Raw genomic sequence first — 26,187 nt, forward strand, 5'->3', positions numbered from 1 at the left:
ATGATTGATAATTAAATATGGCTCAATTTCGAATATAACACCCTTCACTTTCAAATCATAAAACATAACAGACTGTATCCCATTTACTTATCCATGTTATCATTTTGAGTTTAAGTAAAAAACTACTAAATCAAATCATGTTTTGCAAATTATTTGTAACCATAACCCAAAATATGACATGTCCGGTTATTTAGAAAGACCAAAACAAAACCAGTTACCATGAAATACAGAGGTGTCACACTATGGGTATGGGACAAGGAGGCGGTGCATAGCCATGCATGTGTAATTTGGATCCATGTTGTATACCGTATTCTTCTATTCTAGTTATGGTCAAAGACAAAGCATGCATCTATTTTCATCCCATTGAGCTTTATCTTCTTGATACCAAAAAGCCTAAACATGAATGTTATGTGTAGCCTGAATAAGGTCGACACAAGATTCCAAATTGGAGAGAGAAAAAGTGGATAAACGAAATTTTTGAGTGGGGGGCATACACTTTGCTTTGTTGGATTCTTGGAAAATAATATGATGGGCCAAGCTGGCAATTCACTCTTTTCACATGCTTACCTGTCACCATGTTTCCACTTCCACTTACACCAATTAGTCAACAATTCATTCATTTTCTTAACTAAAATACATCTATATTGTTCCAAGATTGTAATAACAACGGTGAGCTTAATTCAGTTGATACAATATTGTATTATATTTATAAATATAGGGGGTTGAAGTTCGAATCCGATCATTTCACTTATCAACTTTAAATGTGAAATTTCTGACCATTATCAACAAAAAAAAAGAAGTTGGATAATAACATATAATAGAATCTTTATTTAGAAACATAGAATAAAATCATTGGAATAAACTTATCAACTTTAAATGTGAGATTTCTGACCATTATCAACAAAAAAAAAAAAGAAAAGTTGGATAATAACATATAATAGAATCTTTATTTAGAAACATAGAATAAAATAAAACATAACACGAAATAAATGATGAAAAACAAATGATGATATAAGTAATTTTTATGACATGAATCTATTTTCCTAAAATTGTCACACCCTTAAAAGGAAAATAAGTAAATGCTTACGTGTCAAAGCAATAATACCCCGTGAAGCTAGACCACGAATCTAGCAAACATATTCGTGACATGTTCAAATCAAATCATAAATAAATATAGAAACAACAACATAACACAGAGTACAAATCTTCACCAATTGACACAACACAACAAAGAAAAAAATAACTCAATCAAACACTTCTCAACTCGTTTTCGTTTTCGTTTCTTTTTCCTTTTGTTTTCCAATTTTCTATATAACCAAACAAACAACATTAGTAAATAAAAATGTCCAAAACCATGCAACAACCAGGCTCTGGTTCTCTGCGTTGCGACCACAGTAAGCCAGATTCTAAACCACTCGATCTGAACGGTTCTACAGTCAAAACCGCCGCACATAAACTCCCACGCGGCGGAAAAGCCATCTGCCGTTCCGAAGAACTAACCACCGCACCGGCGAAAATTTCGAAGCCAGGTCATCGGAGAACAGTTTCCGACGGAGCTCCGTTAATATACTCCGGCGGTAATTTGTTACCGACCGGAAACATTTGTCCATCGGCGAAGATCCTTAGACCGGGTTTACCTTCTCGTGGACCGAACCGGACCGATGTTTTGGGTTCCGGAACCGGAAACTACGGTCACGGAAGTATAATGCGTGGTTCTGGAGGATCAAATCATGTGGCTGCCGGTGCACCGGTTACGGTGAAACGTGCGATGAGTGGTTTTGATTCGGAGGAAGTGAAGAGAGTTGGAAATGAGATGTATAGGAGTGGTAATTTTGTGGATGCTTTGGCATTGTATGATCGTGCTGTTTATTTGATGCCGGGAAATGCCGCTTACCGGAGTAACCGTGCCGCGGCGCTTACGGCATTGGGAAGGTTGAGTGAAGCCGCTAGGGATTGTATTGAGGCTGTCAAGTTGGATAATGGTTATGCTAGGGCCCACAATAGACTTGCTTCTCTTTATTTCCGGTATTTAAAATTGTTCTGATGATCTGTATGTGTATGTTTGGTATCACGATGAGTTTGCCGTGTCACAACAATAATTTTGCAAAAGCTACATAGCGTAGTTACTATTAAGAGTCCCACCTTAGGTGTCAGATGGTCTGAACATGAGTTTACAAGTAGAGACAATCGTTATCTTACAAGCCGGTTTTGTAGGGTTGACTTAGGTCAAACTTTTCATTTTAAGAAGTTCCGCAAAATCACGGCAAGTCATTGTTATTCTGGCAAACCCAACGTAATACCAAACATGAACCGGAAGTTTTGTTGTTGAGTTTATCTTTTTGTGTTTGATAATGAAATGAAATTGCAATGGAATAGAATAGAATAATTTTTGGATTTTATTGGTTTTAGGGTTGATTCTCTTTGTAGTTTATTGGTTAAGTTATCATGTAGATTTTGATGTTTGTTTGTATGCATATTACTCCATTGGGTGTTTTTGTGAATATTTCATTTTGATTGGTCCATTGTGTTGTTTGTTGACATTAGGTATTGGAGGGGTTTTAAATTTTTGCTAGCTTAATAGATTTTGGAATTTTCTGTAGTTTTGGGCAAGTTGAGAATTCGCGGCGACACCTTGTTTTAGCTGGCCTGCAGGATGATCAATCGGAAGAGAAGAAGTTGTTGTTGTTGGAGAAGCATCTGAATCAATGTGCGGATGATCGGAAGAAAGGTGAATGGGAAAGGTTAATAAGGGAAGTAGATGCTGCTGTTGCGGTTGGAGCGGATTTTTCACCTCAGGTAGTTCTTTGTAGGTTTTTGACTGATGAAATGAGACTAAAATTTTTGAATTTTGGAATTGAACGTGTTGTTTTGTTTGTTGGACTGTTATAATTTGCAGCTTGTGGCTTGTAAAGCGGAAGCTTATTTGAAACTTCATCGACTTGACGATGCTGAATCTTGTCTTTCAAACATTCCCAAGTTGGAAGGTTGTCCTCCAGCATGTTCTCAAGCCAAGTTCTTTGGTATGGTTGGTGAAACATTTGTGCATTTTGTCTCGGCGCAGGTTGATATGGCCTTAGGAAGGTAAATAAACCTTGGAAACCAAACCTATAACTCTTGACTTTTGAATGAATAGGAAATAAACAATGATTTGTTTCAGGTTTGAGAATGCTGTCGCCGCAGCTGAAAAGGCCAGCTTTTTAGATAGTAGTAATGACGAAGTTGCTACAATTTTAAATGTCGTGGAAATGGTGGCGATGGCGCGTTCAAGGGGCAATACTCTTTTCAGCTCTGGCAAATATAAAGAAGCTCATGATGCTTATCGAGAAGGCCTCAAATATGACGATTCTAACTCTGTTCTATATTGCAATAGAGCTATTTGTTGGTTTAAACTCGAACAATGGGAAAAATCAATTAAAGAGTGCAACAAAGCTCTTAGCTTTCGCCCAAATTACACCAAGGCTCTTTTGCGTAGGGCCGAGTCTAACGAAAAGGTGTTTATGAGGGTGTGTTCATTTTTTTTTAATCTTTGAAGATGATGTTTCATTTCGTTATCTAATAATACACATAATCTTGTTGTAGCTTGAAATATGGGCCGAAGTTGTTAAAGATTATCAGGCCTTGAAACAAATACTCCCTAATGACAATGATGTTGCTGATTCTCTTCGGCGGGCTCTACGAGCATTGGAAAAATCTCGTAGAGTCGTAAACGGTACTAAGTTTGGAGTTGAAGTTGAAGTTGAAGAAATCACTGCATTAGATAAATTTAAAGCTGCTATTGCTTATGCTGGTAATCTCACTACTTTTTTCTTCAATCATAAATGTTGAATCCTCATTTTTCTTGCTATTAATACATACTTATTTTACAAATGAAAATATGAATTTTCAGGTGTTTCGGTAGTTCATTTTAAAGAGGCACCAAATGAACTTTGTGAAGAAATATCTCCATTCATAAATACATTATGTCTTAGATATCCCTCTATTAAATTTATCAAGGTACATAATGTTGTTAAGTGTCTTTTACGAACTTTCTAACATAATTTTTCGTATCGGTCTGATTTTTCTTTAATTTTTTTGAAGGTGGATGTCGAGGAGTGTCTAGCGATAGCGAAAGCAGAAAGCATAAGAAGCGTTCCAACTTTTAAGATTTATAAAAACGGAGAGAAAGTGAAGGAGATGATTCGCCCTACCCTTCAATTCTTAGAGGACTCGGTAAAGAAAAGTAACTGTCTATAGATTTTAGAATTCAATTAAACTCATACTACTCATTATTTATCCATTCACAAGCAATTAAACCATAGCAATGGAAGAAGGTGCTACATAGAATGCACCAAAACCCTCTTTAGTTCAAACTATAGGAATTTCATCTTTCCATGTGATACTAACATGGATACCAATTTGTAAGTTCTTTTAGGCACGAAAACCCTAGAAAGAAAGAGATATTAGTTAATTAGCATTTTGAAATCATTTATGTATATCTTTTGCACAGCATCTTTGCTTGTTTTTTACATTGTTTTCATTCAATGTATCAAACTCAAATTTAATTCTTGTCTTTTATTTTGTTGCTTGAGGCTGAAGAAAAATGCTAAACACATTTGGCCTGCAAAACATGAGGCAGAAAGATTTGGTCATTAAACATATTCAATTAACTTGTTACTATGTTCTTCAATATCTTAAATGCAAATGCAATACCTGTTAATACATTTTTTTTAGGAGACATGTTAATACTCTTGCTTTGTCTCAGCTGTATACTAGCATGACAACAAATTAACTCTAGATGTTGACAAAGCATTTACACATATTACCAACAAGCTATGAACCACGGACACTCCTTGGATTAGACGTGTTCCGGTGTCGGACACACATCGGTGTCCGATACCGACACGTACCATTACATTGAATCATGTCATTTTCTCAAATTATTATTGGTTTCGACGTGTCCGTGTTCGTACTTCATAGCCAACAAGTTTTGATGATTTTTAATGTATGTGAAACACATCAAATGGTGGTGGTTGCAGAATTGAATCAGCCACCACAAATAGTATATCTAAGCAATTTCAGGCCCTAGAGTCAACACCAAGGGGAAAATACTATTTTATTAGGCGTACTATGCTATATCTAGTGTCCAAATTAATTCACATAATAAATATACTTGCACATACTCTTACTTTTTAGAAAGAAAATGTGTGTTGCGAAAGGGTATTAGTGTGAATATGGGGGTATGGTTAAAAGGTGTATAGGAATGGGAGATATTTATCGGACCAGGATTTCGTGCAGTCCAATAACCACGCAGTTTCACGTAGTAGCAAATCTGGGTTGTTCGTTTAAGATTGGACGGTTCAGATGATTCAAACAGTAAAACAATATCAGCTGTCCATTTAGATGGGCGCAGTTATAACGTGATGCAGTTACAACAGAAAATCCTTTTGAGATAGTGACTTGTTAGTTTGACAAAAACAAAAGAAAATAAATGTGCATCTCAATTCAAGTCATATTATGGATAAATGTTAGGCATGAAATATTTTGGCAAACTAATTTTGTCTTATTATGGATAAATGAACTATATAGAAATTTCTAAAGACAAAACAACAAACCAGTAAGAAAAACTTAACATGTAAACTATTTTAAAGATCTGATACTTTCATTTCATATGATTATATCAATTGTTTAACATATAAATATTACATTAGAGATTCCAAACCAAACCCCCTTACTATAATATAGCATGAATTAAATCAAATTACACCAAATAAAACAGAAACAAAGCAATAATCATTTTTTATTCTATACCAAACATCCATATAGGCTTGGTAGATTCTCATAAGTCATAACATTAATTAATTCATCACATCACATCACATATATTATAATCACTGTCCTGCAGCAAAAGCTTCAACAGGGAAAGTCTTTGTAATACCAGCAAGACTCTTGAAATGAATCTTTCCAGTTGGTTGTTCATCAGCAGTAATCTCATTAACAGGTGGCCATAACATAAGCTCTTTAGCTTTAACACCTTTAAGTTTCTTAATCTTCTTCTTTGAAATGTAACCAGTTATCTCAGTATCGTAACTCACAAGCTTACTTATCAGATTAAATTTATGCTCAACTTTCTTCTTTTGTGTAATCCAAATGAAACCGGTTGCTTTCACGTACCCGATTTCGATGATATCAGCAAGTGGAAGAAGTCCTTCTGGTAGTTCAAATTCTTGGAGTAGAGAAACCGCTGTTTTTAGACTTTCGTCGTGTCCTTTTTTCACAATTGCTCCTTCTTTCTCTGCCATGATAGTGTTGTTGAAGGTGTGAAAAGTGAAAATGTGTTATGTTTTTCTTTGGGATGTGTTTGGTTGTTGAAGAAGTTTTCATTTTGTGTGTGTATATATAATGAGGTACAAGGTTTGTGTTTGGTGTAGAGATCAAAGTGAATTTCTTTGTAGGTGCCGTCCAATTTGTCTTTGCTCTCATGGATCTACCTTGTAGATTGAGGGCATATTACGTACTCATCTCGTCGTCCCAATTATTTAATGTTATGTTATTTTTACACTTTTTGAGATATCGCCGGTATCCAATAAAACTACGGCATACCAACAAATTATTCAAATATACCGATGAAAAATTTGGTTTCCATTGGTAAAAAGTTGACTCAAATGCACACATTCAACTCCCGCTATCGAGGCGATTACGTTTTTAATTGATGGATGATCTATAAATACTTATTTAAATGCTCTATTAGCTTCGAACATGTGAGGCTTGGAATCCAAATCACTTAAACTATAGATTAGATGTTTATTTGAATTATAGTATAAAATTTAACATGAAAATAGCATAGTAAACATTTGTTATAATAAGGAAAGTTGAACAAATTTTTGTAGGATAATTTTGTGAAAATGATGATCATGCAATAGAGATGTTAAAGAAGACGACAAGAAAGAAAAAAACAGAAGTGAACTACCAACGTAAAATAAGGAGAACACATCGAGGGTGGGGTGTATGTATCATTAATATTGAAAAGTTTGTTTTTGTTTGTTTATGTAAATTGAAAAATGGAATTAATTAAAAAAAAGATAAAATTGAAAAATGGAATTTTAATTCAATGAATAGTTAAAATTGTTTTAGTACATACATAAACATTGTTTGATTTTAAATCGATGATCGAGTACATAATTTTATATTTTCCACTTAATATTTATTTAATCAGATCAAGAAGTTTGGATGTGTTCCTTCAGTTGTGACCTTCAATGTGCTTATAAGTTGGAACCAGTGATTCGAGGTTTACTTGAACTGGACTTCAGGGCCATAAATTTTAAATTAGCTCCATACACAATTCTACTTATTGGATTCTGTCAGGCGAAAAAAGTAAAGGAAGCATTATTCGTATTCTCTGTTCTTGACGAGTTTAATATCGAAATCAACGCTACAAGTTGCGTACATTTGATCAAAGGTCCATACACATGAATTATTTGATGGAAATGATCTTGCTATTTTCTTATCTAATTTGCATCAGGAAGTTACAAATTTAAAGGCAATGCTTCATGCTATAGAAATAGGTACACCTATTATTATGAAAAGTGCAAAAAATTACATAATTACTCCATCTTCCAAATTGTAATTAGTTCACTTGATTGTGTCCTCCATGCTAAGCTTTTTCTAGCAAAAATTACTAAATAATGGCAAATCTAGTGAAGCTCTTGCAATGGACTTGTACTCTTCAAGTTTCTTCCTTTCCATTGGCCCAAGTTTCTGTTCATGCAGCTAGATTAAGTGTAGGGCAACAAATAAGATACTCCTAATAGATATCATTTCCATTGAATAGACTATTTTTCAACCTACAAAATCTCTGATCTTATTTAAGGAAAATTAAACTCCTTGCTACTAGCACCCATTCACATTTGTTAGATAATTTAATTTATATACATTGTTAGTGTAAAAAAAATTACACTATCATCTCGTAATTGTTAGATCATTGAAAATATCACCATTACCTTGTTATCCCATGCTCTTATGTAACCAACAAGACAGATTTGCATCTTATTTTGATCGGATGTAAGGTCAGTGTTTGCATCGATAAGCCAAACATCCTGTAAAATTAGTCCCAATAATATCCACGAGTTAGTTTAATATTTAACACACTCGCGGTTTATTATGTAGGTATGTACAAATAACATATACCCTTGATTTGTTAATCAATAGTCGATAATATTTAGTTTACACTATAAAGTAAATTGCGCACTTTAGAAGAATCAATTAAGAAATTGTTTAGTTATATAATTGAGTACTCACTATTTTCTTGTAGGCAACACTTGAGAAATCCAAATGAATGCTAACCAATATCTTGAAGTTCTTATCTGAATCAAATTTGGCCCAACCAAAGTAAAGTCCAACAACTTGATCAGGAATTGCAAATGTTGCATTCTCTGGATTAAAGAATTCAATTTTGTCAGATTGATAATACCATTTTAAACTTTAAAAATAAAATATGAAATTTAAAGAGCGCAAAGATAGTGTTTTAAAAACCGAACTGAATGGTTCAACTTGTTGAACCTCGAACCGAAATTTATTACGGTTCGGCTATTTTGGCAGTTCGGTCGCATAGGCAATGAAATGAGAAAATTAGAAGCTACAAAAACCTGTGGTTCCAAGGAGAGATCCATTAACATACAAGCCATTCAGATGAATTGGCTCAATAGGCAATGTGTTATCTACCCCTGCAATTATTAATTTGAAAAATTACTTTTCTTAATAGAAATAATTATTATTAATTATAGAAAATTGTCAACATACTTAAGAACTAATAAGTGAATTACAATCATCAAAAGGTGGAAGTCCCCATAGCTCAGGTTGAAACTCTAAAAGTGAATTAAGAGTAACATTTGCCAGTTTAGAACAATCAGATTCGCCACGAGACGGTACTGCGACTACCTTTATTTTTGCAGCATTAGCTGCTTTGACACCAACCCTGTTAAAGAACATTAAGAAGATCAAGAACATTAAGAAATGAATCATTCAAAGTGTTACAGAGATTCGGAAACTTACAAGGAATCCTCTATCACTAGGCAGTTAGCTGCATGTACCTCCAATCTCTTGGCAGCTTCTTCATATCTGTAACAATGATCATCAAATATTATAATTTATTACTTATCATATAATTCACACATCTCCTCTTATGTCTCTAAATCTCACATTTATTACGTTATCAACTCTATTATCCGTAGCATTCCGACACGCCTCAGGCCTATTTTCATTGTTTTCATTTTTTGTCCAACGCAAAAAAGTTGTGCACAAATAAATTTTGCTTTCTTACAAGGGTTGGTTTTAGTTCTTTTTCTTGATATGTAAATGTGTCATCTCTGCAAAGTTCATTGCCTGAGAAACGGCTACCACATCTAAGGAAGGCAGCAGGCGCGCAAATTACCCAATCGTAACATGGGGAGGTGGTCAATAAATAACAATACCGGACTCATTGAGTCTGGTAATTCGAATGACTACAATCTAAATCCCTTAACGAGGATCCAGCCAGACGACAGTTCACGGTCCAAAAACACAGAAGGATGGTGAGAGCTGTGAACCTTACATCTACGCAGTTCCTCTAACTTCCACTCAACTTCTCTATCCGTAAAAGGACGTTTATAACCTTAAAGAAATCCATTTTTCTTAGTCATATATATTAATAGAAAGATAGATCCATCCATATATCCTATCCGATTTATATTTTGATATCTAAAAAAGAATCGATTTCATTTTTCAAGAATCTTTCTCTTTTTCTACTTTAAAATATCTCTAATCCTTTAAAATACTCTCTAAAGCTATGATATAAACAAAAAGGTAGATAAAGAAATAATTTAGCGAGTACTATATAGACTGTTGCGGCCTAAAGCAGCCCACTGCGGCCACTGCACCCACTACATTGCGGTCATTGTGGCGTTGTGATGTGGATTTTCCTGTGATTTACAATCACATTGCAAATGCAGGCTGATGTGATTGCAAACACTAACACAATGATAATATTGCAACCACATCAGGTGACGCGGTCCGCAATTTAAAACCCTACTTGGGATAGTGGAGACTTTTTGCTATTGTAAAAAGGTTAAAATGTAAAAGTCCATTTATAAATGTAATCATGGTTCATTACTTAAAGCATATAATCTTACAAATCTGGAGCAGGCTTCCCAAATTTAACCTGGTCATGTCCTAGAATTACTGAGAAGCTTTCTGTCCAACCTACAAAAACCAATTTTATTATACATCAAATATAAAATTGTAAGTAGGAAGTAGTTTCAGCTTATTAATGTTAAGCTGAAACTCATTGATGAACAACATAGGTAATCAACAGAAGGAAAAAAAAAATACCTTTATGCTGAGAAATTTTTGCATATATGTATTCTTTCAAGGAGTTTGAAGCAAGAGCCATTGGCACTCCATTTTTCGCGAAATGTTTGATAATTCGATTAGCTCCAGGCAATGCTTTGACTTCTCTCCACCTAAACCAATATATGAATTGAAAAGAAAAATCATTGAATGTGTAAACAATTCAGAAAAGACTCTTCTGATTTTAGTTTTTGTTGTTGACAGAAACAATGTGCATTTGCTTTGATAACAGGTTTAGAAATCAAAATAAACTGTCTTTCTTAGCAACCTAACAATGCTGTGCTGTATATATTACAAAATATAAAAGCAGTTTTGAACCATTTTCAACCTTCAATTATGTATATTTGATATGAATATGTCTTAAAATATGTTCAGGTCATATAAAGCCGGTTTGGGTTGTGACTAGCTCGACAAATTTATAAACATATTTTCAAGTCATATCTCATCTGATATGGACTTTCAGTGCCCACTCTCACGCTCATGACTAGATATCTAGAATGTGACTTGAGTGGCCGATAGCAGGTGACCTAACAAATCTTGGATAGATTCTAATACCATATACGTAACTCAATCCTACAAATCTGACTTGTAAGCTGAATGATACCTCTCCTTAGAAACCCAAATTTTAATTTCATATCTTATTCAATATAGTCCTCCCAACCTATGAAGCACGGACGCAGACACGGACACCGGATACAACACAAACACCGATAATAATTTAAGAAAATGACACAATTCAATATAATTTGAGAAAATGACACAATTCAATCTGAAGAGTGTTCGTGCTTCATAGCTCCCAACAATATGATCTCATTTCACCTCATAACTTTATGTTGCATTTATTAATAATAAGATATGAAAAGAAAATTAGAAAATGTTACCTTTCCCTATAGAGAGGGTTAATTTCTTTGATAAATTGGTCAGATGTTAATGGAAGTTGATAGTCCTTAACTATTAAAGCAGCTGAATCCTTCTGTGTCATCCCTAGTCTCTTCTTTTCTTCCCTTTCCTTATTCAATTCCTTCCCATACTTTCCCAAAAACTCATTCAACACACCCCTTGTAGCCCTTTCTACACACCAAAATCATCAACACAAATTCAATATTCATGATTAATGGTTAAAAAAACAAGAGGGTATAAAGGGAAATAAATACCAGTATCCAAAAGTGTGCCATCTAAGTCAAAAATAACAGCTGAAACATTGGTTTCATTGTTGCAACCTTGAAACTCACAACAGAAACTCATGATAAAACCAAAGTTAAGAATATTGCAATTGGTTGGTTAAAATAATGAATAATAAATGTAGGAGTATGTTTTTAATAATATATGAACTCTTTATGTGATCTTTATCACATGAACTAAGCATAAATTGTGAGTGATAGTTGATTTGATATAGCGTTAGTGTCACGAATGAATGAGCATGTTGTTGTGGATATTCCATCGAATGAAAGAGTTTGAAGCTTTATTCTTCACGGAATTACATGCCATGCCACATATATTTTTTTTGTTTTTTTGACTTAGACATATACATTATTATTAACTTATGTCTAAATTAGTGTTTGCTTGGTACTTGGAATTGGAATATGTTACTCTCAAGGTTTTAAGTTCGATTTCTCCTAGTGCCAATTTTGGTGGGCTAAGTCCATGCAGAGCAAAAAAAAAACTCTGACTTTAAATGGAGCCCCGCAAGTAGATAGTGGGATTACTCTCCTTAAATTAGTCGGTCCTAGGCCGGATACCAAGTTTTTTTTTTTTTAAAAAAAACTTATGTCTAAATTATCTCATGTCGCTTGTGCATTCATGTTACCCCTCGTGACTCTTATATAAATAATCAATTATACAATAATTAGGAATTCTACTAGTTAATAGTATATGTTGGGACTTGGGAAAATGTTGGTGACATGCCTCTAGGAAAAAACATCTTGTGTTTGATTGTTACATTTGCTCATTTGAGAGATACTTGGCTTGAGGGGACAACGGATCGTCCATATTAAGTTAAGCTAAGAGCAATTATACAAGTAAATTAGACACTATATTTTTATTCAAAATCGTAAGACATTAGGTTTATGACACATTTCACATGTAAGGTTTACGGGTCACACTTGTCACAACAATAGTTTTAATCTATGAGAAAGAAATACATTTGAGTATTCTGCTGTTAACTCAAAAACTAACTTATATCTAATCTAAATGGTCTAAGTTGTGCGCGTCAAGATACGATGAAGCTCCTACCAAAGTGAAAGACGTTTAAGTTAGAAAAAAAATTGTATGATAATTACACTTTAATGAAAAGCAAACGGGCAACAAACTACGCCGCTAACCCTTTTTAGATTGACACAACCAATCATCTTATACATTACTTCTTGAGACCTAAAAAACACTACATTGCTATATATATATATATATATATATATATATATATATATATATATATATATATATATATATATATATATATATATATATATATATATATGACTCTTTGTACTCTTCTTAAAATATTCACAACATGCCAAGAAATTAAAAATGTCCACATTATTTAGGTTTATATAGTCCCTAAAAAAGTTTATATTGGAACATATATATTTTATATTTAATGTTATGAAAATTTATTTAATAAAACATTAATTAAAAAGTGTTTTTGAAATGATAATATTCGATATCGACTTTGCCTACTCTCTATTTTTTATAATGTGAACTTTAAATATTTATTATTATCATACAAGATTTTAGAATCAAAATGCAATGTCAATGTCAATCTCATTATTGCAATTTGTTTAATCAAACGATAGAAATATTCCTTTTTAAAACTCTCCAATGATCACCAAACATTTTAATGACACCCACAAAAAAATTAATAATGAGAAAACAAATTCATTTCCTTAAAACAAGTACCAGATAATCTCTCCTTCACTTTCAAAAACAATATTATGGTCATGAAAAACATATAACTATAGCTAGAAAACTAGTTGCATTTATTATTCAATACTTTTTCCAAAAAATTTCAATTGTTTTATAGACTACATCACACAAATATATTGATCAAAAGACACTCTAACTAGCAGCTATATTATTATTATTATTAATTATAGAGTGAAAATAGAAGTGAAAGCTACTTTCACAATTATTACTTATTACATGAATTAGTCTCAGCTCTTACGCAACTTGTTTCAGTTTTCTGCACTTGCTGTTTAGTTGTTAGCTTCCACATTTTGCAGCAAAAGAATTAGTGATGAAATTAAATCATAATAGAATAACAATGGAGTGATAAATCTGCAATGTAACAGTATCTCCATATAAAGGTGGAGCATTTCATTGGAACAGCAAATACACCAAGAACAATCCTCATCAAATCAATCTCCAACAGACAGAAGGAGGTGTTTAGGAGTGAAACAGGCCATTTCAAGACACCACACAAATAAAAACATAATATACGACAAATCGAGTTTTTCTTTTCCTCTATGGGGAAGTATGGCCGGCCAATTAACAAGAAACAGAGAAAAAGGAAACAATGGAACCCTAACTCTAGCTAGTACACAAATAAGTAATCATCCCTCTAATGTTTCATGTCCAAACACATGCATCAAATCCTAAGGAAGTTCCCACCAAACCAACCATTGGCCTCACAGTCACTGCCATTACAAAAATAATGAAATGAATAAATTGAAGTCGTCAAAGGAAAATAAATTGTAGCTACCAAATTTGAAGAATTACTCACCTCTACATCATCACCTCCACCAAGCTTAGCAGTGCCGTTTGCTTTCTGGGACTCTTCTGTGGCGGGAGGTAAGAAAAATTCAGTAAACATTGATAGAGAAGGACCACAAAAAATGCATAACTACCACAACTAATGTTCAGTATTAAACCTCACTATCTAGATGCCTTCATATATAGCTAAGCATTCTATAGTATCAGTTTCATGAAAAATCCTTAGCTAGACATAATCTACCAGATTAGGTATTAGCTACTATGTAAAAGCATATCTAGAGACAGGTGCATTTATATTTTGTGCTCCAATCCATTAAACATGTTGGACAATTCGGGGGTTTATGATAGACTGGCTAGGAAATAATCAAAAGCTTCAAACCTAGCAGTTATCATTTATCTGTACATGACTGATTGCCTTTGTCATATCCTCTGGAACTAACCGTAATTCTTGTTAAACATCTCAAAAGAAATATTTTTGTAAGTCTTTTATTGATAATTACCTCCATCATCTGGGATGTCAGAAGTCCAGAGAGTCAGATTGTCCCTCAGAAGTTGCATGATCAAGGTACTATCTTTGTAGGACTCCTCATTCAAGGTGTCAAGCTCTGAAATCGCTTCATCAAAAGCCTGCTTTGCAAGATGGCAGGCTCTGGAAAAAGGAAAACATGTTTTCTCTCAACAAGCACACCACCAATTTCAATCAAAATTCAAGTTATAAATTAAATACACATACCTTTCTGGTGAATTCAAGATCTCATAATAGAAAACTGAGAAATTCAAAGCCAGACCCAATCGAATGGGATGGGTGGGGGGTAATTCAGCCTCTGCTGCAGTGGTAGCAGACTGCAATATAGAAAACAAGTTTCAGGTAGTATCATAAAAGGATAAAATAAAGTACTCTGAATAGGATACAATAGAAAACAGCTCTTTCAAAATGAACATAGTTAAATGTAATGCTAGAAGAAAATTAACGTGGTATACAATAGAAATAAAGAAAAAAATGTTGATTCAAAGCTACGGAAGGAACAATTGCACGATATTTTTTGCAAGCACCAAAAACTTGATCGCATTAGATATATAACAATAGATGGTACAGAAGAATAATAGTGAAAGAGCAATCTATGCAGCAAAAACTTACGGACATAATGACACAAAGTTCTCCAATTCCATTAATCAATCATGTTTAAATAAAAGAAACTATAGCAAGGAAGGATAGAATAGGAAATACAAGGATAATGCCGAGACTCAAGTACCAATATGGTTTAATTGCAAAATAATTCCTTTTAGATCAATTGCTAACAGTAAAAAAGACTGCATGTTTTTATCGAACTCACAAAATTAACCAACTACGAGATAGAACCAGGTGCAAATATCATATAAACTGCAAAAACAAGATACTATACTATAATATAAATTTTACCTCATAAGCTTTCATTGACTGATCACCAGCCTCCTTCTTCTCATTGCCTGTCTTAAATTCTGCAAGGTAACGATAATAATCTCCTTTCCTGCAAGCAGAATATTCAAACATCCCATAATCCACTTGAACAAAAAAATAAATAAAATATACAACCAAAATCAGTAGTAGTATAAAACAAGACACAATTGCTCACATCTTATAGTAAAACACAGTTGATTCACCAGCTGTAGCAGAAGGTATAAGGTGTTCATCAATCACTCTCATAACATCATTACAGATGTTTGAAAGCTCTGTTTCAACCTTATGCCTATACTCCTTAATCCTTTTCGCATTTACATCATTTCCCTTCGACTCTTCCTTTTGCTCTATGGAAGACAGAATCCTCCACGAAGCTCTACGAGCACCAATCACATTCTTATAACCAACCGAAAGCAAATTCCTTTCTTCAACAGTCAGTTCAACGTCAAGATTCGCAACATTCTTCATCGAATCCACCATCTCTGTCACAAAAATAGACAGCAAAAAAAAAAATCAATTTTTTTTTCAAAATAATTCAAACTTCAAATCTGATCAGATTTCACATGAAGAACAAGCACACAACTTTGATCAACAAAAAAATAATACTTCAAATTAAACATGCAATATTGCAAAAAAAAAAAAAAAAAATAATTATTTTTTTTTGAAATAGCTACATGCTCAAATTGAACAAAGTTTTCATGTTATTTTTTCTAAGAAAACATGAGAAAATTAAAAATTAAATTTTTAACCCTAATTGATACAGTAAACAACTAACCATAAACACTAGTAAAAAACTTAAAAATTAATTTTGCAACTAAAAATGAAAAATCAAGTGAAATCAATTAAATTTACATGAATTAAGTCGAATTAAGTTGAAATTCGAAATTCCATAATCAAGTATCAAAATGAAGCAAAATTGATGAAGACATGTGAAATTAACCTTCGTATCGTTCAGCTTGTTCAGCGAGCTTAGCGATGTAGACGAAGTTATCGCGATCCTTAGAAGAAGCCATGGTAGATCTCTTTGAAATTAGGGTTTGGAAATTGGGAAATCTCTCTCTCTCTTTCAGTGTGATGACTCTGTCACTATCTTTCACTGCGTTTTCTTCTTGGTCGAGGTTCTGTAGAAAAAGAGTGGAGTGTGGAATGACGAAATTGTCCTTGGGGTTTGTTTGTTTTTTCTATTTGGTTCTGTTGACGTAGTAAGCGCATAGAATAAACTGGATTTTTAACTAATTGTAGTTTGCCACGTGTTCCGTTAAATCTTAGGTAGGAGTATTAACGGGATCTGGATTTCCTGCAGTGCAATTTGCACGTAGTTTTACGCTGTTTTGGATTTCAATCGTTAGATTAAAATCAAACGGCTCAGATTATATATTAATAAAATTACCTGTTTGTAATCTAAATCATTCATTTATGATCGGATGGCTGAGATTCGAAACTGCGTGAAACATTTACTACACCAAATCTTGTTCCGTATTAACGGACTTGGATAAGCTGCAGTTGTGAAACAACACAGTTTCACACTGTTTTGTGTTGTAGCCCTTGGATCTATTATTAAATGATATAGATTGTAAGTGTCAAATCATCATCATATAATATAAACTAATCCAATGGCTAATAATGAAAACAGTGTACTTTTTACAGCACCAAATCCATTTCCGAGTATTAACATAACATCTTCTAACTACATTCAAAGGCCGCTTAATAATTTTGTAAATTCTGTTTGACTTTTTTTTTGACTTCTAGATGATAGACCAAATATTTGGTTAAAAATGAATTTATTATTTATATATTTATTTTTGAAAAATACTGTACCAGACTACTAGTTAAAAAAATTAAATATAATAATGTTATATGTTTTTAATCTTAGATTATTTTTGGGCTGTTATATGTTTTTAAAACATGAATGAATCAGTAATTCATGTTTTGGAGATTGTAGTTGAGTGGCATGTATTTCTATGGTGCTGGTTTTTTTCAATTATGAAGTGTGGTTAAATGATCCTATTCACATTCGACCTAGTGCTCAGGTGGTTTGATCAATAGTAGGCCAAGAAATATTGAATGGTGATGTATGCGGAGGTTTTCAGGGAATACAAATAACTTCTGTTTTTTTTTTCTTTAGATTTGACGAGCATCTGATAAAATATTTCTTTTTCACTAGTTCGGTTCTGTTGTCTGCCTCATTCTTTCAGTGTCTCAACACTATCTTCCCACTAACCCATGATGACCAAAAACACAAAAAACTTTCCACTGCAGTGGAAAAATCTCCCTCGTTATCCTCTAGTAAGTATAAGTAGTAATCACTCCTCCATCTCGTATAAATAAACTATCTGAGATCACATAAGAGCTCACATTTAAAATAGAAAAATACGATTACCACAATTGTGCTAAGTAAATCATTTTGTTTTAAGCATATCATTTTACTGAATAATCTATTATAAACACTTAAAAATCACTCGATTAGATTATTTTTCATAAAACTTGATCAAAAATTATTTCTCTTATAAATCAAATTTAATTTCTTCTGAATAATTCATCGAATAAATCCGTTAACCTTAATCACTTAATTAATTATAATGATGTTCAATTATTAGTTCACCAAAACTACTTATTAAGGTGATGTATGGTAAAAATTGTCAATCTTTAAGATAAGAATAAGAAAAGAAAAATGCTGACATTGAAGCTTATCCTTAGTTGCAAATTGCAAACCCATGTTATATTATATCCTCATGAAGCATATTTCCTTTTCCCAATCACCATACCCATTTGCTTATCTCCATCATGCTTCCCATTTACTTAAAAAAGTAAATAAGAACAAACAAATGGAAATTTGAAATGATTTTTAGAGTGAGTTTGGATTGGGCAATTGGAAATTTTGAAAAAATTTAAAAGTTTTTGATAAAAGTACTGAATTATTTTTAAACTTATGCAAATAAATAAACTTTTATGTATTATTATAAATTTTTCAATATAGTTTATGAAAAAACAACTTATAAATATATAAGATATTTATATATAATGGGCTCTAAAAAACTTTTATTTACATAAGATGTTTTCATAAGCTCAAAAATAAACCAAATTCAAATGGGTCCTAAATACATAATGAAAAGTGATTAAAGATAAGAATTTTAAAAGAATCGAGTAGAATTTGAAGTTTTTAAAAAGTTGAGGGACCAATTTCAAAATATGGAAAAATAGAGACCAATTTGTAAAATATTTAAAAATTAGAGACTAATAATTTGCAAATTCTGAAAATTCATATGAAAATATACATGATAAAATTCCTCAATTTATCACTACAAAGTAATGGAAATAAGTGATACATTGTACATCTTATGAGATCACTAATCCTCATTTCATTAAAAAGAAAAACAATTTGGACTTGAATAATCATTCTCAAACTAGTTGACTTAAAAGGGAAGATGATGGAGTACTCCATCATCATCAACTCCATTATACACTTCAATGTTAAGTTGTGTAAGAGGAAAAAGATCACATAGGAAGATGCATGAATACATAGTGATAGTACCAAAGGAAAAAAAGAAAAGGTACATACTTGTTTACTTCCAATTCTATGGTGTACAAATTAGAGAAGTTTAATTTACATCATATACAAATTATTTTTCTCTATTTGATTAATAAATCTCATTATTAAATCATATGAGTTATGATAAGACTTATTGATCAAATGATAAAAAACATATTTGTACTTGTACATGATGATGTAAAACTATTTTATTTATACACATTAGACAAAATTTATACTTTATATTAAAATGTGCATAAATTTTTTATTGGTTTGACCATGAAATGATCACATAATAGAACAAGCTGCATGAGGATTGTCATCACTAAAAGTAGCACCAGTTTGATGGCCAAAGATTGAAGATTGAGAAGGATAGTGATAATAGCTAGGATCACTACTATCATAACCATGCTTATAGTAGTTATAAGAAGAGGAAGGTTGTGAAGCATAATAGGGGACAGGGCCATTGATTAGATGTTGTTGATGATATTGGTTTTGAGACTCCGCTGTGTGAGGAAGCTGCCACAACTCAGCCCTAAGTCCGGTTTTTCGAACCCTTTTTAGAACCTTCTTTTGATCGGGGTATCCATTCACAGTCACTTTTTGTAACTTCATGTCTATTTCAATGTTATCCACACCTTAAATATAAAGAAAACATAACAACTTAATAGGCCGAAAAATCATATAATCGCTACTAAATTTAGTTACATGAACATAATTATAGAAAAAAAGTGAGATTCATTTCTAATTCAATCACTAAATTTAATGATAAAAAAAAGAAAAGAAAATAAAGGTACCTTTCATTTTTTGAAGTGCAGTTTTCACTTTGTTTTCACATCCAGGGCAATCCATGTGTACCCTCATCTCTACAATCTAATTAAGATAAAAAAAATAAACATTAATTTCTTTATCCAACATGATCATGAGTATCTCAAAGTGTTTAATCAAGAAACTACAATCAATGTCGTTGTGTGTGAATGCTGTTGACCAAATATTTTTTCGACACTACTAAAACTCGAACTTGAAAGTAGCAAATTGACTTCAGAGTTCAGAGTGTCTTAGGATTGAACTTACAACCACTAGATCAGGAGAATTGGTTAAAGAAACATTGATTTGAAATTTGAATCCTCATGTATCAAGGAAAAAAAATTAGATAAAAAATGAAAGAAAGTGGTGTTGCTTACAGTCATTTTGCTCTTTATGAAAATTGAATCACTTGAATGATGTTTATGTATCTATATGTATAATAATGTATGGTAATAATATGAATATGTCTCTAAAACTATATAGCTAAATATATAGAAGGGGATGCTTTGATGATTGAACTTCTTCTTTAATTGCTTGTCATGGGATGAAGGGATGGGTTTATATTTTATTTTTTGAATCATACTAAAATATTAATTGGGCAGGCCTAAATGCACCGACTATAAGTTGTTATAGTTTTTTTAAGAATTTTGAAATTCGAACTTGAAGCAAAGTGGAAATGTTACTTTATGAATGGATCAAACATCTCAATGTACAACTCACATGTACTTAAGTTCTACTGAAGTTAAGGCATGTTATATAGATCCATGCCTAATTTAATATGTGTTTAACTTTGTGTTTGCATTCCCATTCCCTTCATTTAAAAATTGAATTCAAATTGCTCTTAGAGTATAAAATATATGCGTAGATTTTGGGCATGTTTGTTTGAGATTTAAAAAAAAAAATTGAAAAAAATCATTTTCAAGAAAATCATTTTTTTGTAGAGATTTTGAAAAAAATCTAAAACTATTTGTTGTTTGTTTACAATCATTAAAATCTATTTTTTAAGATGGTGTGGGATGATGAATGATTAAAAAAAATGGATTTTGATAAAAGCTATTGAAAATAGATTCTCATTTTGATGAAAAAAATGATTTTTTTACTAAAATGATTTTTGAAAAAATCTGAAACAAGCACAAGTAAGATAAAAAAATAGAATTATTTTTGGGAAAAATAAATTTTTTTGGTGAAAAATCTGAAACAAATAGGCCCTTTATGGAAAATAAAAGATCACATTCAAAGTGTTCTCTCCATTGAAATTTCCCCCTACCTGACATCCACTGCAATTCTCTACTTCTCTACTTCAGTAGCGGAAAACTTGAAATTTTCAATTGAGAACGATGTAAAATTCTGAAAATCTCAAGATTTTATACATCCGCTACTTAAGTAGAGAGCTAAATCCACAACTTAAGTAGAGAGCTGCAAAGGTGTCCAATTTCTCATTTTTATAATATCTACTACTTAAGTAGCAAGTAGCAGAAGAGTAAAAATAGAAATCAGAAGGGCACCGATTACAAGACATTGGCTGCGACCAAAACAAAAGTTGAAAAAAAAGAGTACAGGTTGAATGAAAGATACAATGGGCCATTTGCGTAATGTTAGCATATTTCCATTACCACATTTCTTTACATAGGTTGTTCCAGCACAAAAAGCTAAATGTCTTTATTTGCTTTTAGCTCAAGAATGCGATATCGAATCTCTTTATCAAACAGATCGTCAGATTGTAGGTTGCAATCCAAAATGCACTGTAGAACAGCTTGCAGACTAGCAATTTCTTGATCTTTGGCCTTACCCTGAGTTCATGTGCATAGTAATAATTTATTTATAACTATCATGCAGAGGTATTTGCAAAAATGGAAAGTTTGATAAAATATAATTTCAATAAGAAAACAGAAGAACCTTGATTTCAATGGAGTTGGTTTTCTCACATCTGCTGTCACAAATCAGTTTGGCATTCTGGACGTGTTCTCGCAACATATCAACTAATTTATTCTTGACATTCAAGTTATATGCACAGCTGAATCTAACAGCTCCAACAAATTGCTTTTTCCTAATAAGATTCTTCTCAACAAAATCTGCAAAGGGCAAAAAAAATTCAATTCATCAAAACTTAATAGAACAGAAGCAGAATAAGTTCTAATCAACGAAAAAACTAAGCAGATTGCACTACATATCAAAAAAAATATATAGGTCATTTTGGTTTCTACTACTTATTTTGATATGCATAATGTGGTGAATGGTTATCCATGTCATTTTCAATAGAATTTGAGTTTAAAACACAAATTTCTTCAAACTACATCAACCATAATGATAAACTGGGTAAACATTGGCCCTATCTTAGAGTTCTGCACTATCTCAGAGTCTAGCAACTTCAAATTTTCATCACGAATAGGCATAAGCACCTCATCCTGACTGCAGATAGGAATCGTAGGGAAAGTAACAATTGATATGAACACATTTATTTGATAATCATATGATAAAATATCTAAACTATAATGCATATCTAAATTAACATACCGGAAGCTTTATTTGCAAAACCAAGGGTTCCAAACAGCTCCACAGCAATCTTGTGCTGAGCAACAAATGCAAAAAGCTCCAATACTTCATCTTCATTGAAAGAATCAACCAATCCATAAATTGACAAAAGCATCAAAAAACCAAGAACCTCCAATGAATTTTCAGTATTTTCTTTCATTTTAGCTTTCATATCAAGTGCTAGCTTCAATGCTTCTTCTCTTACACAAGGTTTAATAATTGGTGAAATTCTCATAAGTTGTTCTAGCAGATAGATCCGGTAATCAGCGATAGTCACAACACTGTCTCTCTTCTTACACAGTGGAATAATGGGGTTCTGTATCATCTCCAAAACATGTCTTGATGGATCTGATGATTCTCGTATATCAACTAAAATACCACTGTAAAGTGGCTCAAATCGATCAGTTTTCTCACTTGTGTCCAACTGCAAACTTGTTCTACCAAATACAACTGCATATTTAGACAGCATATTTTTAAGCTTCCTCATATTTATCGAAGCATCAGTATATAATAGTGACAAAGACAATTAAGATTTTTTTCAGAAAAAACCATACTATGCTAGAAAGTAAGACATCTCCTAGATTGAAATATATGGATGGAAGAAGAAAACATTATACTAACAGTTAAAATCAATGTCAACATAGCACCTTAACTGAATCACTGGAAACAATGTTAGATTTCATCGATTGATAAACAAGACTAGAAGTAGTTGCCCAAATAAGACTATTAAGTGACCTTCAATGTATGTCAGAATATTGAATTTGAACCAATATATTCTGCAATATACTTGAAAAATTTAAACTACATTAAAACCTTAGCCATGGATAAAAAACCTAAAGAGTTTTTAAATAATTATGTAGATCAGTTTCTAAATAATATCATCATCATCATTAAGGGGAACAATTGTAATGAAATTCTTTCAATACACTAGATGAGTAGGAACATTTACCTGATTTTTTTTCCCCATCAATATATTTTGTCCTTGACTCAGGTTCCCTCTGTTGTCCATCGAACCACTTCTCTTTTAAATTGAGCTCCTTCACCTTTACTTTGAAATTATTCTCTTTTATCTCAAGTTCTTTCCATCGTCTTTCAAATTGCTTCTCTTTTGATTTCAAGTCCTCAACTTGGCTTTCAAAAAGCTTCTTTGTTGATTCGAGCTCCTTAACTCGACATTTGAATTCCTCCTCCTTTGATTCAAGCTCCATCACTTGACTCTTAAAATGATTCTTTTCTGATTGTAGCTCCTTCACCTGGCCTTCAAATTCATTCTCGATTGATTCAAACTCCTTCACCCGACCATCAAATTGCTTCGTTTTAGATTGAAGTTCCATAACTTGTCCTTTTAATTGCCTCTCTTTTGACTTGAGCTCTTCCACTTGGCTTTCAAAATGCTTCTTTTTAGATTCCAAGTCCTTCAGCAGGCCTTCAAATTCTCTCTCTTTTGCTTCATGCTCCTTCACACGGCCTTCATGTTGCTTCTCTTTTGACTCAAGCTGCTTCATTCGGCATTCAAAATGGTTCTGTTTTGATACCAGCTCCTTTACTTGATTTTTCTTATTTTCAAGCTCTCTGGAGCACTCCTCAATGTCTCTCTGTATGGACTGCAATCTCTTCTCTCCTACTTGCTTCTTCCTTTTGAATTTCTCAAATGATTTTTCTAACGACGCAATGTCTTTCTTCAGCGAGGAAAATGGTTTATCAGTTGATTTGCCTGGCCTTTTAATTATATCCGACAAACGAATATCATCTTCATCTTTGTGTCGATCATCATATGGTGACACCTTTGATTTCTTAACAGAAATATGCAAGGAATTGCTATTGCTATTATCAAGCAACCTTTTAACTAGCCTTGGAGTAGCAGGCTTCTTCTTAATCCGGGATAACATTGTCGACAAAAGAATATCATCATTATCATTATCATTATCATCTTCAAATTCAAAGTCTTCATAAGAAACAAGTAAGTTCCCATCATCAGCACCACTACCACATAATTTTGGCTTATGAGAAACCTCAACATCCATCATTCAACTATATAAATTAGAAATTCTCAGAAGGCTTATGAGAAACCTCAACATCCATCATTCAACTATATAAATTAGAAATTCTCAGAAATTTCCAACACTGTATATAAAAAAAATACACAAAATAAATAAATTCCTTTGAAAAATTTCTAGGTCAAACTCAATAATAAGTACTACATTACTACATTTATAGAAGCAAAATGAAAATGAAACAATAAATATGAAGAACAAACAATAGCAATACAAATAAACAGGGGTAAATGATTTGAACATATAAATATAGAGATTTATTAGCTCATACATTGCATGAAGTTGATTTTAGTTGAAAATATAAATAAATGTGAAAAAAATAAACAGAATGAAGTTGAGATGCTTACAATAATGGTTGATGTTATCTTGTTCTTGTTGTTGTTACTGTGCTACGAGAGACTTAATTGAGTACTTAATTGATAGTAAGTGGTAAAATATAAGGACAAACTTGACGATTTGATTGAGTTAGAGAACTTTTTGATATATTGATACATATTATTTGAGAAATGATAATGGTTGTATTTGGTAACACAAATAAGCTAGCTTATAGCTTATTATATGAGCTTACAAGTTTGTTTTAAAAAATTAGAGGTGTTTAGTAACAAACTTTTTTTACTAGTTTATAGCTTTTTTTCATATGCTATTTCAAGTAGCGTTTGAGCTTATAGCTTATACCTTTTTACACTTTATTCCATTTTTACCCTTTAATTTAATAACTACTCACTCTAAAAAAATCTGTCTACTATCAATTATGTCATTTTATATTTATTAACCACTTTAAAAACTAATTTTACCAGACACTTTAATTTCAATTAGCTAGTTTTTCAGCTATCAGCTATAAGTTAGCTTTTCAGCTATAAGCTAACTTATTTTTACCAAATAGACCGGTAGCTCTTTTCGTCAAAAACTTGAAATTAGAAGATAGAAGTCGGTGTTACTCAAATGATAGTAATCAAGATATAATTAATGATATTTTATTATTTTTACTCAAAGTTGAGCAAACTATTTCTTTAAGAAAAAGTTTTAAAAACAAGATATGATAGTATTTGACCTTTATTTATCCATCTACTATCGAAAAAGCTGAAAATATTGCAATCAAATGTAATCTCGATAATCCCTTGCAGATATGTCTGATATATTTCTATGAAGAGTAGAAACAAAGAAAAATAATTTTTTTTAGGACACTTGTCCGACATGTGTTGTATGAGTGTTTTACAGGTGTCGAACATCAACCTATAGAGTGTCGGAGTAAGGGAAAAAATAATTATTTTTGGACACCTATTTGAGCTGTCTAACACGTGTCTGACATGTGTAGAATAAATGTCATACGAGTGTCAGACACCGACATCGCGACACGCCTAATCACATAGGTGGTCGTGCTTCCTTGCTTCATAGATCAAATATTGGTCTTACCAAATTACTTTCTTTAGTATGAAAAGTGAATTTACAAGCATAAACTAAATGTGAGAGAGAAATGCTAGTCAAACTCTATCACACTCCACTAACACACCAATCATAAACTCTACGAGACTTAGGTTTGACTTGTCAAAAAATCTAAGACATTTTTAAAACATTAATAATTTCAATTTCAAACTCAATTTAATTCAATCAATTTTATAAAATCAATTCAAATCAACACACCAAAAAAAATCACAGCATTCCATAAGACAGCTCAAATGATAATACACAGATTTTTACACTGAATATTATTTTTTGTGGTTACAGAACCAAACACCAACCCCATCCCTATACGTACACCC

At 32.3% G+C, this 26,187-nt stretch overlaps 5 protein-coding genes across 9 annotated transcripts; 1 reads left to right on the plus strand and 4 right to left on the minus strand.

Moving 5' to 3' along the window:
• Nucleotides 1–1,181: 1,181 nt before the first annotated feature.
• Nucleotides 1,182–4,637, plus strand: LOC123893954 (inactive TPR repeat-containing thioredoxin TTL3-like). The gene is made up of 7 exons (XM_045943795.1): nt 1,182–2,025; nt 2,601–2,796; nt 2,897–3,081; nt 3,158–3,491; nt 3,580–3,787; nt 3,887–3,993; nt 4,078–4,637. The coding sequence occupies exons 1-7, from the start codon at nt 1,343–1,345 to the stop codon at nt 4,231–4,233; spliced, it is 1,869 nt and encodes a 622-aa protein (XP_045799751.1). The 5' UTR covers nt 1,182–1,342; the 3' UTR covers nt 4,234–4,637.
• Nucleotides 4,638–5,635: 998 nt separating this feature from the next.
• On the minus strand, nt 5,636–6,422 carry LOC123893956. The gene has a single exon (XM_045943796.1). The coding sequence runs from the start codon at nt 6,276–6,278 to the stop codon at nt 5,868–5,870; it is 411 nt and encodes a 136-aa protein (XP_045799752.1). The 5' UTR covers nt 6,279–6,422; the 3' UTR covers nt 5,636–5,867.
• A 936-nt stretch (nt 6,423–7,358) lies between these two features.
• LOC123893957 (bifunctional riboflavin kinase/FMN phosphatase-like) lies at nt 7,359–11,791 on the minus strand. Of its 2 annotated transcripts, none has more exons than XM_045943798.1 (10): nt 11,514–11,790; nt 11,241–11,430; nt 10,342–10,472; nt 10,143–10,212; nt 9,028–9,093; nt 8,799–8,950; nt 8,622–8,699; nt 8,275–8,408; nt 7,977–8,072; nt 7,359–7,734 (listed from the first exon to the last, which is right to left on the minus strand). In XM_045943798.1, the coding sequence occupies exons 1-10, from the start codon at nt 11,602–11,604 to the stop codon at nt 7,642–7,644; spliced, it is 1,101 nt and encodes a 366-aa protein (XP_045799754.1). In that variant the 5' UTR covers nt 11,605–11,790; the 3' UTR covers nt 7,359–7,641. The 2 variants fall into 2 exon arrangements, with proteins under 2 accessions (XP_045799754.1, XP_045799753.1); XM_045943797.1 differs by having other exon boundaries at nt 7,361–7,746; nt 11,514–11,791.
• Nucleotides 11,792–13,633: 1,842 nt separating this feature from the next.
• On the minus strand, nt 13,634–16,648 carry LOC123893958 (14-3-3-like protein B). Of its 2 annotated transcripts, none has more exons than XM_045943800.1 (7): nt 16,446–16,648; nt 15,681–15,987; nt 15,488–15,575; nt 14,801–14,910; nt 14,568–14,716; nt 14,078–14,133; nt 13,634–13,991 (listed from the first exon to the last, which is right to left on the minus strand). In XM_045943800.1, exons 1-7 carry the CDS (start codon nt 16,516–16,518, stop codon nt 13,989–13,991), a joined length of 786 nt encoding a protein of 261 aa, XP_045799756.1. In that variant the 5' UTR covers nt 16,519–16,648; the 3' UTR covers nt 13,634–13,988. The 2 variants fall into 2 exon arrangements, with proteins under 2 accessions (XP_045799756.1, XP_045799757.1); XM_045943801.1 differs by having other exon boundaries at nt 14,078–14,130; nt 16,446–16,617.
• Nucleotides 16,649–18,976: 2,328 nt separating this feature from the next.
• LOC123893959 (heavy metal-associated isoprenylated plant protein 28) lies at nt 18,977–24,877 on the minus strand. Of its 3 annotated transcripts, none has more exons than XM_045943802.1 (5): nt 23,323–24,430; nt 22,356–22,823; nt 21,738–21,913; nt 19,832–19,907; nt 18,977–19,672 (listed from the first exon to the last, which is right to left on the minus strand). In XM_045943802.1, exons 1-5 carry the CDS (start codon nt 24,398–24,400, stop codon nt 19,323–19,325), a joined length of 2,148 nt encoding a protein of 715 aa, XP_045799758.1. In that variant the 5' UTR covers nt 24,401–24,430; the 3' UTR covers nt 18,977–19,322. The 3 variants fall into 3 exon arrangements, with proteins under 3 accessions (XP_045799758.1, XP_045799760.1, XP_045799759.1); XM_045943803.1 differs by lacking the exons at nt 18,977–19,672; nt 19,832–19,907 and adding exons at nt 21,071–21,631; nt 24,775–24,877 and having other exon boundaries at nt 23,323–24,497; XM_045943804.1 differs by lacking the exons at nt 21,738–21,913; nt 22,356–22,823; nt 23,323–24,430 and adding an exon at nt 20,219–20,371.
• Nucleotides 24,878–26,187: the final 1,310 nt, after the last annotated feature.

Source organism: Trifolium pratense, linkage group LG7 (assembly GCF_020283565.1).
Source record: "Trifolium pratense cultivar HEN17-A07 linkage group LG7, ARS_RC_1.1, whole genome shotgun sequence".
Classification (NCBI taxonomy): Eukaryota; Viridiplantae; Streptophyta; class Magnoliopsida; order Fabales; family Fabaceae; genus Trifolium; species Trifolium pratense.

Coding starts and splice junctions, on each gene's coding strand:
- LOC123893954 (XM_045943795.1), top strand. CDS start 1,343: ATGTCCAAAACCATGCAACAACCAGGCTCTGGTTCTCTGCGTTGCGAC. Junction 3,082..3,157: donor GTTGATATGGCCTTAGGAAG/GTAAATAAACCT, acceptor GATTTGTTTCAG/GTTTGAGAATGCTGTCGCCG. Junction 3,492..3,579: donor GGGCCGAGTCTAACGAAAAG/GTGTTTATGAGG, acceptor ATCTTGTTGTAG/CTTGAAATATGGGCCGAAGT.
- LOC123893957 (XM_045943797.1), bottom strand. CDS start 11,604: ATGAGTTTCTGTTGTGAGTTTCAAGGTTGCAACAATGAAACCAATGTT. Junction 10,473..11,240: donor AACCCTCTCTATAGGGAAAG/GTAACATTTTCT, acceptor ATATTGGTTTAG/GTGGAGAGAAGTCAAAGCAT. Junction 8,700..8,798: donor ACTTCCACCTTTTGATGATT/GTAATTCACTTA, acceptor TAATAATTGCAG/GGGTAGATAACACATTGCCT.
- LOC123893959 (XM_045943802.1), bottom strand. CDS start 24,400: ATGATGGATGTTGAGGTTTCTCATAAGCCAAAATTATGTGGTAGTGGT. Junction 22,824..23,322: donor TGATGGGGAAAAAAAATCAG/GTAAATGTTCCT, acceptor CTAAATATGCAG/TTGTATTTGGTAGAACAAGT. Junction 19,673..19,831: donor TGCACTTCAAAAAATGAAAG/GTACCTTTATTT, acceptor TTTATATTTAAG/GTGTGGATAACATTGAAATA.
- LOC123893958 (XM_045943800.1), bottom strand. CDS start 16,518: ATGGCTTCTTCTAAGGATCGCGATAACTTCGTCTACATCGCTAAGCTC. Junction 15,576..15,680: donor ACTGTGTTTTACTATAAGAT/GTGAGCAATTGT, acceptor TTCTGCTTGCAG/GAAAGGAGATTATTATCGTT. Junction 14,911..15,487: donor AGTCAATGAAAGCTTATGAG/GTAAAATTTATA, acceptor TCTATATTGCAG/TCTGCTACCACTGCAGCAGA.
- LOC123893956 (XM_045943796.1), bottom strand. CDS start 6,278: ATGGCAGAGAAAGAAGGAGCAATTGTGAAAAAAGGACACGACGAAAGT.